The sequence below is a fragment of the Pituophis catenifer genome, unplaced genomic scaffold, assembly GCF_029215685.1.
Source record: "Pituophis catenifer annectens isolate HBS135680 unplaced genomic scaffold, rPitCat1.0.hap2 SCAF_12, whole genome shotgun sequence".
NCBI lineage: Eukaryota > Metazoa > Chordata > Lepidosauria > Squamata > Colubridae > Pituophis > Pituophis catenifer.
Window position 1 is genome coordinate 10247817 of NW_027256892.1, and position 14071 is coordinate 10261887.

General features: G+C 41.3%; 1 protein-coding gene across 1 annotated transcript in view; it reads right to left on the reverse strand.

Annotated features, from left to right (window-relative positions):
* Positions 1-1609: 1609 nt before the first annotated feature.
* SLC18A1 (solute carrier family 18 member A1) overlaps positions 1610-14071 on the reverse strand; it is a 30491-nt gene continuing 18029 nt past the window's right edge. Inside the window, exons 10-15 of the mRNA XM_070952360.1 lie at positions 12112-12190; positions 11118-11169; positions 5820-5883; positions 3674-3793; positions 2531-2664; positions 1610-1723 (exon numbers count right to left, since the gene is read on the reverse strand). Coding sequence (XP_070808461.1) covers positions 1610-1723; positions 2531-2664; positions 3674-3793; positions 5820-5883; positions 11118-11169; positions 12112-12190 — 563 coding nt within the window. The remainder of the gene's footprint in view (positions 1724-2530; positions 2665-3673; positions 3794-5819; positions 5884-11117; positions 11170-12111; positions 12191-14071) is intronic.

Here is a 14071-nt window from a genome sequence, read left to right on the forward strand (position 1 = left end):
CAAACTAAGTCACATCATCAGTGCAAAGATTCTATTTCAAACCTGTGTCACAAATATTATTCTTTATGGTTGACCTTAATTTGTTGATTAGTACTCTACCTGCCAGTTTTTGCAGCTGCCTGAAACACCTTAATCAGTTACCACCCCCTGAAGGCTTTTGCCTCCTAACACTCCAGCACCTTTCTGGGATTGAAAACCTAGCCTTTCTGGTGCTGGAAAAAAATGTAATTTCTTATAGGTCTTTGAGAGGGGCAGCTTTTCACCATAATTTTTGTTGCAAAGGCCAAGAAAATTAAAAGGGTTTCAGCATCCTCTTTTCTCCAATTTCTCCTCTTTTCTAATCGTCTGCAACCTCTTTTGCTTGTTCAGATCTCTACTGCTGCTCCACTTCTCAAGTCAAATTGGTAAATGAATCATAAGGCAACAGGATTGAGCATATTTTATTACAAGTATTTTTTTAATTTCAGGACAAACAGTATAATGGTTATTTCCCTCCCTGCTCCACATGCAAGCAGTCCAAAGAAATTAATGTACAAGAGTGCCTCTGAGTATACCTTCTTTGCTTTCCATCAACTTGATGAGCATTCATGTTTTAAGCTTATTAAAAGTTAATTCACCAAATAGCTCATACATAGGTTTGATGAACCTGCGCTGATCAATTCATCCACAAGAGGGCATCAACATGCATTTGTAGAATATACCATATTCTGTAAAAAATAAATAATAGAATTATACTGTACGTAAAGATGGGAAGGAAAACATAACTAAGAAATATCTTTATTGGGATTACCCAAAATATCACAAAATCTGTGTAAAACAAAATTTTTGAGAATGAGAGAAATGCTGCCTCTAACATTCAAATATGCTTCCAGCATCATTTATACACAGGCATCTGTAATAGAATAGAATTAGAATAGAATTCTTTATTGTCCAAGTGTGATTGGACACACAAGGAATTTGTCTTTGGTGTATATGCTCTCAGTGTGCATAAGGAATAAAATACATTCATCAAAAATAAAAAGATAAGGAGAGAAGGTCAAAAATGTCAGACTTTGCACTCCTAATATTTTGCACAATGACATGAGCCATTTGTTTTCACTAAGAGATCATGACAATCTATAACAGTTGTCACTCTGCCAATAAATGCTTGGAGCTGGGTTGGGCTGCAGAATTGATGGGAAGTGGACAAATGTATCTCAGACTTGCTGAGAAAATTCCAAGGACATGTAAAAGCTGAGCTCAACTTGAGGGCAATTTTTCTCTTTCTGCAGTGCATATTTTGCTACAGTGCCAATCATGTGGAAGCTGTGCAAGCTCCTGTTAAATCAGTGAGGCAGCTAAGAGTGTTAAGAAAAAGTTCTGTCAAATATTGTTCTGAGATGAGGGTAGAAAGGCCTACAGTACAGTAGGCCTCCCTCTCAGAACTGAAAATCACTCCCTAAATAAACAACTTATAGCCATAACATTCTGAAAGAAATGTCTCAGAGTTTTTTCTTATTTGGTCATTCAACAAGCTACAGCAATGGAGTTTGCCAGGGAAAAATACAGGATAAAGTTAATAGAAGAGGATTTGGAAGAGAGAAAGAAGGGGGAAAGTGGATCCCTCTTTTTAGAAATCTGTTTCGTTTTCTTCATCGCTGTTGTCTGTGAGTGGGAACTCTTGAAGGGTCTTTTGAGTGATGGAACTTCTGAACTGCATGGAACACTCCTGGCTTAGAATTGCCTGAGAGAGAAGACAGGGAGAAGGGAAGCAAAAGATGATAATGAGCATCATTGTTACACCCGGTGATATCAATCTAGAGTTTGTTTTTCAAAGGATCTGTTATGGTATCTAAAATCACTTATTTCCTCAGCCTGCCCTCCCTCCCTCCCACAAAGAAGAACAATTTGAGAAAAAGTTGAACTTCAGGCTCTTGCTTTAGGACAGTCATCAGCCAGCTCAAAAAAGAAAGAAAGAAAACAAAATGTGAACAAAACCACAGAAAAAAAACCAATTGTTATTAAAGGTGTGTCATCATTTGTGATGTATTTTGCAAATGGAAAAGCAAAACCAAGTATGAGGGATTGTGTTTACAAAGGGGAAGATGGTATGAAGGACCATAGTGAGGTGGCAGTTTCCCAGGATGGAGGGAGCACAATTTGAGGAGGCAGTGGATGAGATAAGACACAACAGGATCCAGAACTGGATCAGGGAAAGAGGAAGGGATTTAAAACAACTATTCCTTAAAATCTCTAAGGGATTTTACAATGAGAGTGGTAAAGGTTGAGATTCTCTCTGTAAAATGTAAGCAAATAAAGAACTAAACTTGGCTAGATTCTTCTATCACCATTCTTGGGATGGGCCTAACATCAATTTTAAATAGATAATTAGTTATCTAATAATTAAAAATAAAATAAATTATTAAGAATGGTTAATCAATTAATAATTAATAAATTAGTTAATAATATTGTCCTTGGATATTTATTCTTTATTCCCCTTGGGGTTCAACCACCAGAGAACCACCACCACCCCATTTTTATTCAAACTCACAATCTTCTCCTCTTTGGCTGGGGGACTTCGTAGAAACCAACACAGAGGCGCGTATGCAAAGTTGATCCCTGCAATGATGGCCATGAGCCAAGGGAAGCCAATGGCTCGTATGAGAGCACCCCCTGTAGAAGGACCTGTCAAAAACAATACATTATTCTGACTGTGGAGAACTATCCTTAGTTTAGTCAATGAAGACAGTGAAGGAAGACTGTGCAGCGATTCTCTACTTTTAAAATGTGTTTCTCTATAACACAGCATAGTTTTCAAGTGTTGTTACTTATTGGCTTGTTTTTGGGCAGAAAATTAAAATGTGAAAAAAAAATGATTTTAAAAAACCTAAGAGTGGATTTAGAGTTCAGGATTCTTTCTGAGAAAAGAATCACCAATCTTTAAAAAAGTAAATTCCGCAATCAAGCAGCAGCATCTATACGCTGCCCAGAAGAATCAGCAATTTGGGGAGAGCTGTAAAAGTGCTAAAGTGCAGATCTTTTTTAGGAATTCATATGTTTCAAACAGCTGGTAAAGATTCCACCCCTTCATTTCTGTTCTTCTCATATAGAGACAATGAACTAAGCATTGTTCATAGAGAGACAATGAACTAAGCATTCATTAGAGGAGATTCAGTCGTGGGGTCAACATGGGTGACTTCAGCCCAATCACTCCCTCTTTGCCCAGCCTTTTTTTTTGTGGGGAAATTGAAGGAAAGATAGCACTTTCAATTCCTGTATGAATGTCAGGATGTAACAAACACAGTAATTAATTCATAATAATTCCCACTTCTCTGTCTTCCAGAAAATTGCATCTTATCAATTCAAAACTTACAAACTTACTTCTAACAAACTAAACATCCATCCCACCCACTCCCTCTCTCTCCAGTTAGACCAAGACTTAATGATGCATGCATAGACTGATTGAAATTCATTTAAAAAAGTTACCCATGATAACATTCTGTGTTGATTGGAATGAGTCTCCTTGAAGCATAACTAAATCTGGCTTTTGCTTTCGTTCTTTTTCTGTCATGCACATGCTAAACAATGTTATTTTTGTAAATATACAATTAGTCAATTAGTCTTCTAGGAATTGCCAGCATACAGATGAAACAAAAAAGTAATTTATATCATTATGATTCATATTAGTCCATACCAATAGCAAAGCCCAGACAGAAAGCCACATCAGCAATGGCATAGACACTGCCATAAACAGAAGTATGGCGAAGATCCACCAAGTATCCCATGATAGGCATCATTGATGAATCCACCATGCCTGTCCGCAAAATAAAACATAAAAATCTGATAAGAAATAGCATTTCATCCCCCATTCATGTTTCATGAACAACAAGCCATGATACTTCCAAAATATGCTTGCATTCCCTAAATCTGGAATGAAATAGCCATCACAAACAATCTGAAATATACAGTCAGGTCCATAAATATTGGGACATCGACACAATTCTAACATCTTTGGCTCTATTCACCACCACAATGGAGTTGGAATGAAACAAACACAATGTGCGTTAACTGCAGACTGTCAGCTTTAATTTGAGGGTATGTACATCCAACTCAGGTGAACGGTGTACGACTTACAGCAGTTTGCATATGTGCCTCCCACTTGTTAAGGGACCAAAAGTAATGGGACAGAATAATAATCATAAATCAAACTTTCCCTTCTTAATACTTGGTTGAAAATCCTTTGCAGTCAATCACAGCCTGAAGTCTGGAACACATAGACATCACCAGACGCTGGGTTTCATCCCTGGTGATGCTCTGCCAGGCCTCTACTGCAACTGTCTTCAGTTTCTGCTTGTTCTTGGGGCATTTTCCCTTCAGTTTTGTCTTCAGCAAGTGAAATGCATGCTCAATGGGATTCAGGTCAGGTGATTGACTTGGCCATTGCATAACATTCCACTTCTGTCCCTTCAAAAACTCTTTGGTTGCTTTTGCAGTATGCTTTGGGTCATTGTCCATCTGCACTGTGAAGCACCGTCCAATGAGTTCTGCAGCATTTGGCTGAATGTGAGCAGATAATATTGCCCGAAACACTTCAGAATTCATCCTGCTGCTTTTGTCAGCAATCACATCATCAATAAATACAAGAGAACCAGTTCCATTGGCAGCCATACATGCCCACGCCGTGACACTACCACCACCATGCTTCACTGATGAGATGGTATGCTTAGAATCATGAGCAGTTCCTTTCCTTCTCCATACTCTTCTCTTCCCATCACTCTGGTAAAAGTTGATCTTGGTCTCATCTGTCCATAGGATCTTGTTCCAGAACTGTGAAGGCTTTGTTAGATGTTGTTTGGCAAACTCTAATCTGGCCTTCCTGTTTTTGAGGCTCACCAATGGTTTACATCTTATGGTGAACCCTCTGTATTCACTCTGGTAAAGTCTTCTCTTGACTGTTGACTTTGACACACGTACACCTACCTCCTGGAGAGTGTTCTTGATCTGGCCAACTATTGTGAAGGGTGTTTTCTTCACCAGGGAAAGAATTCTTCGGTCATCCACCACACTTGTTTTCCATGGTCTCCCAGGTCTTTTGGTGTTGCTGAGCTCACCGGTGCATTCCTTCTTTTTGAGAATGTTTCAAACAGTTGTTTTGGCCACACCTAATGTTCTTGCTATCTCTCTGATGGGTTTGTTTTGTTTCTTCAGCCTAATGATGGCTTGCTTCACTGATAGTGACAGCTCTTTGGATCTCATCTTGAGAGTTGACAGCAACAGATTCCAAATGCAAATAGAACACTTGAAATGAACTCTCGGCCTTTTATCTGCACATTGTAATTGGGGTAATGAGGGAATATCACACACCTGGCCATGGAACAGCTGAGAAGCCAATTGTCCCATTACTTTTGGTCCCTTAACAAGTGGGAGGCACATATACAAACTGCTGTAAATCCTACACCGTTCACCTGAGTTGGATGTACAAACCCTCAAATTAAAGCTGACAGTCTGCAGTTAACGCACATTGTGTTTGTTTCATTCCAACTCCATTGTGGTGGTGTATAGAGCCAAAGATGTTAGAATTGTGTCGATGTCCCAATATTTATGGACCTGACTGTACATTGTACTCCCTTCAGTTTTGAACCTCAGAATAGTGGCTCTTCCCCACCCCCATAGTAAAATCTTCTGCCAAGAATTAGTGTGCCTATAAAATTACTCAGCTGGGCTTGACTGCAGGAAGGTTTCTCTTCCTTTTCTACAACAATTCAGTTCCATCTGTACCTAGTAAAATTAACTGTCCTGTATTGGTTTGTCACGGGTTATCAAGTCTTTGAAAATCTTACCAAGGGCAAAACCAAGTCCACTGTTAGGTCCAATGAGTCCATAGATATTATGAGCCAGGGGAATCTATGGTGCACAAGAGAAAGGACTGTTATTTCTGATGAAAACTTAAGGTGTCAAGTTCAAAGTGTGATTATGCTGTTGCAGCCATTTTTGCTTCTCAGCTTGCCACAGAACCAGAGGGGAGGGAAAACTAGGTTTGGAATGCCAGTTCCAGAAGATGGAGGGGGAGTGAAGAAACTATTCTTTAACTATGCTAAAACTGCTGTGCTGAAATGATGTAGTCAATAAAGTTTTGCATTAAGAGATTGGATCGTCTCAACAGTGCTTGCTTGCTTGGGTTTGTCTGTTGGAACCTTGACATTAAACCAGCTCTGCCAAAATCCAACTAAACAAACCAAAATTTGGGTCCCTGAGTCCCAGCAGCCTGTCCAGTCACCTCTGGAAGAGTGCGAAGACTCAGGGATGATCGCAGAGATGGAGTGCAAAGGAAGTCCCAAGGGCAGCCCAGGCAGATTTTGGAACCCAGGCGATGGCAACCTGCCCGAAAGCCCAAATGGAGAAAGTTAAGTGATAGATAGTGCGGGACGAGGGCACGGCACCTGGGGAACTCTGCCAGGCAGAGGAAGAATTCTGATGGAGCAGAGCACCAAAGGCAGCCAAAGCCAAGTTCCCATTGATTTCCCCTAGAAAGAAGAAACTTTCTTCCTAAATCAGGTGTGAGCACACCTAGACCGATATGCCCTGGCATACCCTAACAAGGTAACGATGGTAAATGTCATTGTCACTAATCTCGAAGGGGATGCAGCAGATTGGGTGCTGGAGCTCCACCACAAAGGGACACTGGAATTAGGGAATGCTGATGCTTTTCTGGTGGAGCTCAGACCCAAATTTGAGGATCACACTAAATCTGGCTAGCAGAATAGGAGATGCAAACCATCGGGCAAGAGAAACGACAGGTAATGGAGTACATTTGTGAGTTCTGGAGAATTGCAGGGAAACTGAGGCACCGGCTGGAGCACCTGCTGGTCTACCATTTTAGAGATGGCTTGAATCAGGAGCTCTTCCATACCTGCTTGACCCAGGGAATATCCAACTGGATCCGTGACTGGTATCGATTGGCGACAGTGGTGGAACTCGATATAAAGGAATACAAGAGGCATGGGGGAGTGAAATCTGGCCAAAAAAGAGTCAGAAGTGACGTCCATTGGGAAGGAGCCCACCACCTGTATCAACACCAGCCCCCTGGAGGCCCCAAGGCACATATCCATCTTGTGCTTCCCATGTGGCCAGGAAGGCCATCGAGCAGCTGTGGCAGTGGTGAAATCTGAACCGGTTTACAACTGGTTCGCTGGCCAGGCATGTGTGCCATGCGCCAAATGCGCACTGTGCATGGGCAATGCACACAAAATGTGAGCTGTGAGCACTCACGCACAGTGCGTGCCAAAAGGAGGCTTGGGAACATAAGTAGAACAGTGCAGGGGGGTGATCAGCTGTGGAGTGTGTGGGAACCTTTTTGAAAACTTTTTAAAAGCATTTTTTTACTACCGGCTCGGGCGAATAGGTAGTAAAAAACTGCTTTAAAAAAGTAAAAAAAAAAGGCTCCAGCTATCGCGCAGCGGAAAATGCACCATATCCTGTAGGTCTTGGGAATATTATATACAACAACAAAAAGAGAGAGGGAAATGGAGTGGAGTGGAAGGGAGTAGGAGAGGAGGGAAGAAAGAATAATGGTAGAGAGGGAAAAGAAGAGAGGGAAGTGGAGGGGAGGAGAAAAATAGAAAGGGAAGGAGAAGGAAGCGGAGAATAAGAGAAAGGAGAAATAGAGAGGGGAGAGGAGAAGGAGAGAAGGAAAGAGGGAAGTAGAGAGAAAGAGAGGGGAGAAGGGAAGAGAGGGAGGAGAAAGAAGAGGAAAGGAGATGGATTGTTATTGTAAAATTGGGAAATGTGTACAGGAGAATGTGTACAGGAGAAAAGAAAACAGTTTCTTATTTTTTTCTACTTGAGGGTTATACTATTGAAATTATAACAAAAGATAATACAGTGGACGTTAAAGCATATCTATTTAGATGTTATTGCATACTTGTTAATATTTATATGAAAATAAAAGTTTTGTGTAAAAGATGGGGTAAATAATATGGAATAAGGAAAACGGAATGTAATAATTATGAATATATTTATCTGTATTGAAATGTATGATACTCAAACACCACGCCATCCACATAATGATATGTATAATTTAAAAAAAAATAAAAAAATAAAAACTTGATGGGAAAAAAAGCATGATTATGCTGTTTCAGCCATTTTCGCTTCTCAGCTTGCCACAGAACCAGGGAGGAGGAAAAACTAGGTTTGGAATGCCAGTTCCAGATGACAAGAAGAAATTGTGACATGGGAACCAAGGTCATTTAACCAGATGGTCGGCAAGGACCTGGACAAGGACCATAACAAGGTTAAGAGCCTTGGTGGCGCAGCAGACTAAAGCACTGTTAAGTAACACCAGCTGCCTGCAATTACTGCAAGTTCAAATCTCACCAGGCTCAAGGTTGACTCAGGCTTCCATCCTTTCGAGGTAGGTAAAATGAGGACCCGGTTTGTGGGGCAATAAGCTGGCTTTGTATAAAAAAGAACACTGCTTTGGGGGGGGGCAAAAGCCCTACTAAGCAGGTATATACAAAAGTATGAAGGCTATTGCTTAACGCATTATAAGTCGCCCTGAGTCTCCGGAAAAGAGCGGCATATAAATCGAACCAATAAATAAATAAATAAATAAATAAATAAATAAATAAATAAATAACAATACCTAGACGTCTAATTGGACAATGTGACCTGCACTAATGGAGGGGGGAGGAAGAAACTATTCTTTAACTATGCTAAAACCATGGGAATGAAGTAGAACTGGTTTTGGTTTCAATCTGTGCTGAAATGATGTAGCCAATAAAGTTTTGCATTAAGAGATTGGATTGTCTCAACAGTGCTTGCCTCCTTGGGTTCATCAGTTGGAACACTGGCAGCAGAAATATTGATACAACATGTGGCGAAGGTTGTTGAGAGTGTGGTGGTGCGACAATTCCCCCAGTACCTGGATGAAGCTGTCTATCTAGATCCGTACTAGTTGGGCTTCAGGCACGGAAACGGCATTGGTCGCATTTGTTGATGATCTCTGGAGGGCTTGGGACAGGGGTTGTTCCTGTGTCCTGGTCCTATTGGATCTTTCAGCGGCTTTTGATACCATCGACCCTGGTATCATGCTGTGCCGGTTGAAGGGGTTAGGAGTGGGGGGCACTGTGTTGCGGTGGTTCTTCTCCTTCCTCTCTGACCACACGCAGTCTGTGTTGGCAGGGGACAGAGGTCGACCCCAAGGCACCTTGTTTGTGGGGTGCTGCAAGGGTCGGTCCTCTCGCCCCTCCTGTTCAACATTTATGTGAAGCCGCTGGGTGAGATCATCCATGGTTTTGGGGTGAAGTTCCACCAGTACGCTGATGATACTCAGCTGTACATCTCCACCCCGGACCACCCCAATGATGCCCTTGACATGATGTCCCGGTGCCTGGAGGCCGTGCGGATCTGGATGGGGAGAAACAGGCTCAGACTTAACCCCTCCAAGACCGAGTGGCTGTGGTTTCCGGTGTACCGGTATAGCCAGCTGGTTCCATCGCTGACTATTGGGGGTGAGATCTTGGCCCCCTCAGAGAGGGCTCGTAACTTGGGCATCCTCCTGGATGCACAGCTGTCCTTAGAAGATCATGTGACGGCTGTGGCCAGGGGGGCTTTTTATCAGGTTCGTCTGATTTACCAGTTGCGTCCCTTTCTGGACCGGAACGCCTTGCACACGGTCACTCATGCCCTCGTCACTTCCCGTCTGGACTACTGTAATGCTCCCTTGAAGAGCATTCGGAGGTTCCAGCTGGTCCACAATGAGGCCGCATGGGTGATTATGGGAGCGACATGGCGCACCCATGTAACACCTCTCCTGCGCGAGCTGCACTGGCTCCCGGTGGTCTTCCAGGTGCGATTCAAGGTGCTGGTTACCATCTTTAAAGCGCTCCATGGCTTAGGACCTGGGTACTTACAAGATCGCCTTCTGCCACCGATAACCTCCCACCGGTCAATACAGAGAGGGACTCCTCAGGGTGCCGTCGGTCAAACAATGCCGACTGGTGACTTCCAGGGGGAGAGCCTTCTCTGTGGGGAATGAATTGCCCCCAGAGATACGTATGATCCCTGACCTACACACTTTTTGCCGGGCCCTCAAGACGCTTTTATTTCATCAAGCTGGGCTGGCCTAAATACTAAATTTTAATGGGTTGTTTCTGTTTTTAACACGTGGCAGCCAGATTATTTAATATGTTTTTTAAACTGTTTTTTAACTTTTATATATTTGTTGGTTTTATTTTTTGGCTGTGCACTGCCCTGAGTCCTTCGGGAGAAGGGCGGTATAAAAATTTAATAAATAAATATAAATAAATAAACATTCAATCATTAGACAGAATGAGGTGAAGTCAGCTCCAATCCTTAAAACCTCTTAAAAAACCCTCAAAATGTACTTTTCTATCAGTCCTGAGCAGGGATGAAATCTACTTACCTTCCCTACCAGTTCAGAAGTGCACGCGCCATGCATGCACCCTCTGTGCATGCGCAAACCCTTCTATGTATGCACAGAGGATAAAAAACAGGTTACTTCCTGGTTAAAACCAGGAAGTAACGACAACCGGGCAGGTGGGTGGAGCCTCACGCTGCCATCACTACGGTTCAGCCGAACCAGTCTGAACTGGTAGCATTTCACCCCTGGTCCTGAGGATCTCCTGGCACATCACACCAAGATATGATTTGTTTAGTCATGGTTTAATCAAACTAACTGGAGTACACAATAAATCATGGTTTCTAAACTATAGTGAGTTGATTTGCATAAGACACTAAGGAGAATAAAACATGGTTGCTTAGCTAGGTTTATGTCCTAACCAGGTCAGATTCTAGTTAATTTGAAGGAGTTCACTAGACTAGAACCATGAAGGTCCAGAGAAGAAACTGGTGACATAGGATGGGAAAATCACACAAGAAATGGGTGAAAGAATGTGAAAAAAATTTTTCCTTCACTTTTAAATTTTCCCATGTTTTGCCATTGTTTACTAGTATATATCTTTTCTCATAAAATTCTGTTAGGATGCAGGCTGCCACCTCCATATCCTCTTTGAAATTCCTGTGCTACCTGCAACAATGTTGGCAGATATTAAGCTGGAATTAAGACTTTTTGCTTGGTTTCTCCAATTTTGGGTTATGCAATGTGTTGTCATACTCACACAGAGGAGGCTGACTCCTATGACCATCATCCCAATCAATGAACACAGCCAGCTGCCAAGAAAAGCAATGAACAAACAATATTGAAGGCTGTTTGAAAGTTTCATCTTGCAAATTCAATAAAGCCATCAATACTGGGATACCTTTCTTTGCAGAAATTAGCAATAGATTCCCCTGTTAGAAGTGTCCTAAAATACCTGCAATACATCTCTGTGGAATTCTAACCAATAGGTAGGTAGGTACAGTAGGTAGGTAGGTTGATCTTTTACTGCAGGTAAGCTAAAGAATGCAGGATAGATATATAAGGGATGGATAGATACATAAGTAGATGGGTTAGGAATGGATGGAGATGATAGATAGATAGATAGATAGATAGATAGATAGATAGATAGATAGATGATAGAGTTAAATCCTGATTTTTTTTCTCCTGTACATCACAAAGGAAACACTCCCAAGAATCACTCCCTTCTTCATGACAACACCATCGAAGATGCAACTGTAAGGATCTGCCTCTCCTCCTTTCCCAAGAAAGTATATAGACTTTTGTAACATGGTATTTCAAAAGGAACCTTTTATTGAAAAGAAGTGATAGCAGAACAGGCAAAGCAGACTCTAAGTTCCCTCCCAAACTACACAGTTAGAAATAGGGCTTTAGAATCCCTCCCTCCTATCTGAATGTGGATTTAACCAATCCAAAGGTGTGAAGATGTTTATTGTAATGGCCGTCTTGAGAAACAGATAAGGAGCCATTCCCAGGATCTTCTTCCACCTTCAGCAAACTGAAACAATCCACATGGCCCTCCCTCCTTATTACATTCCAAAAAAGGTGAGAATACTGCAGGGCACTTAGATGCCAGGAAAAAGGTTATAAAATATAGTTTATCCCCATGCTCCCCCCTCCCTCCATTTGAATGGCAATATCATGTTAGGGATCTAACAGCAACAATAATTCACAATACTTCAACATTCAAAAATCTTTTGAACTTCTCTACTTACCGCCCCATTTTATTGGCCAGTATCCCAAAGAGATTGGTCCCAATTAGATAAGAGATACTGGCGGGCAGAAAAGCTACACCTGTAAAACAAAAGAAAGCCATCTGAAAGGAAGGCACACCATTTCCAAGGACAGAAGTCCCTCCTGAGCCTTTGCTTAGAATCCTATTGTGTATGTGTGAGTTTATGTGTCTGTACACAAATTAGTCGAATGCAAAAGAAAGACATATTCTTCAACAAAAATAAGGAACCAGAGTGTCACTCCAGGTTGTCCTATAAAGAAACTCAGTGTTCAGTTGAAAGTAGACAATGTATGGAGCTCAGTTCTAACAAAAGATACTAAGCATGATAATTCAACTCAATCTCTAGAGGCAGCATCCAGTTGCTAAGAAATAGCTACTTCCTGGCTGAACTACAAAATTTATCTAGTGCTTCATAAAATTCATTGTATTCAAAACAAGTTTCATGGTCAGGTCCTTGCAGGCATTGACCTACTCTATATTAAGCCCATCCCTTCCTCCCTCATTTCTACTTTACATGCTGCACCAATCAAAGAATAATTTGCTTTGCAGTTATAATTGAACCAAAATCAAATATTTGACAGGCTGTTGCTTATCATTAATTTATTCTCCTGCATATGACATATGTTATCACCAGCAAGCATCTCTGTTTGCCTGAAAATGACAGAATTGGTTTATAGAAACTTTGATGTTTAATTTCCTATAGATTTTTACTTGTTTTGCAGGTCCTCTGGGGAAATTTACATTCTTTTCATTTTGCTAAGAAACAGCAGGTTGAGCAAATTAAAAAAAAAAGTATTAATTGTTCAAACTACTCAGTGTGTAAATTTCAGCCAATAGTGTCAACCTGATTTTGTAGCATATCTTTTCAATGTATTTATATTGCATATTGAAGATCCATTGTATATAATTATAAGGTTTTTTATTAAAGAAACAAACAAAAGTGTTCTAATATTTATAATTGTGGATTGGAGATCCTTGAATATGAAATGAAATATGATTCTTTTATAGCTGAAATGGTGTTGAAGTGCAATTCTTAACTTCCCCATCCATTAAAAAAATCATAATCTGAGCCACGTGGAGATGGTTTTTTTTTTTCAATTAGTCTGCTCTAAATGACATTAAATCTGGATCTCATCCATTGCTATTTCAATTGTTAAGCAAAACTAATACATGTTTTGGCTTTCCTTTTTCCATGAAATTCATCCTGGTTCAATTTTCATTTTATCTTCATCTTTACTTGATAGATTAGAATTGACTAAGAAAGAAAATGTGGCTCAGGGTCACTCAGTGAATATAGTGACAAAGCAAGGATTTGAACATCTGTGCAAGAAACAATGACAAGTGGTAGACAAGAGCCAAGAGTTTCTATTGGTGATGTGTCTTTTGTTATTGTTGTTTTAATCAGGGTGACATGGATTATATGTTGCGTTGATGGTCTTAATCTGGGTCAGTGATTTAGGGTCACTGCTATGAGATGGACAGTTTTATAAATCAAATAAATAAATAAGTGTGCCATTTGGCTCAAGATCAAAGCATTGCTCCATTTCCCCCACCCCAGGTCTATTCAGGAAGAGGGAAGCACCTGGGAGAACAAGCTAGGATAGACTCCAGCATAGACACTTTAAATTTCTGCTATATTTTGTGAATGCAAGTTATCATTTTAGAGCTCTCCAAGGTCCTGAAATACCGGTTTTATCAGCAATCCTTAGATCCATAATGGCAAACCTATGGCACGCGTGCCACAGGTGGCATGCAGAGCCCTCTCTACGGGCACACCAGCTGCCGGTCCAGCCCAGCTCCACTGTGCATGGCCATGCTCCTCCCGCCAGCCAGCTGGATTTCGGGTCTCTGCCACGAAATGGGGCATAGGGTGCTGAGTGCTAACATTTTTGGTGCTGAGTGCCCACCTTTTTGGTGCTGAGTGCCCAAGACGCACGCGC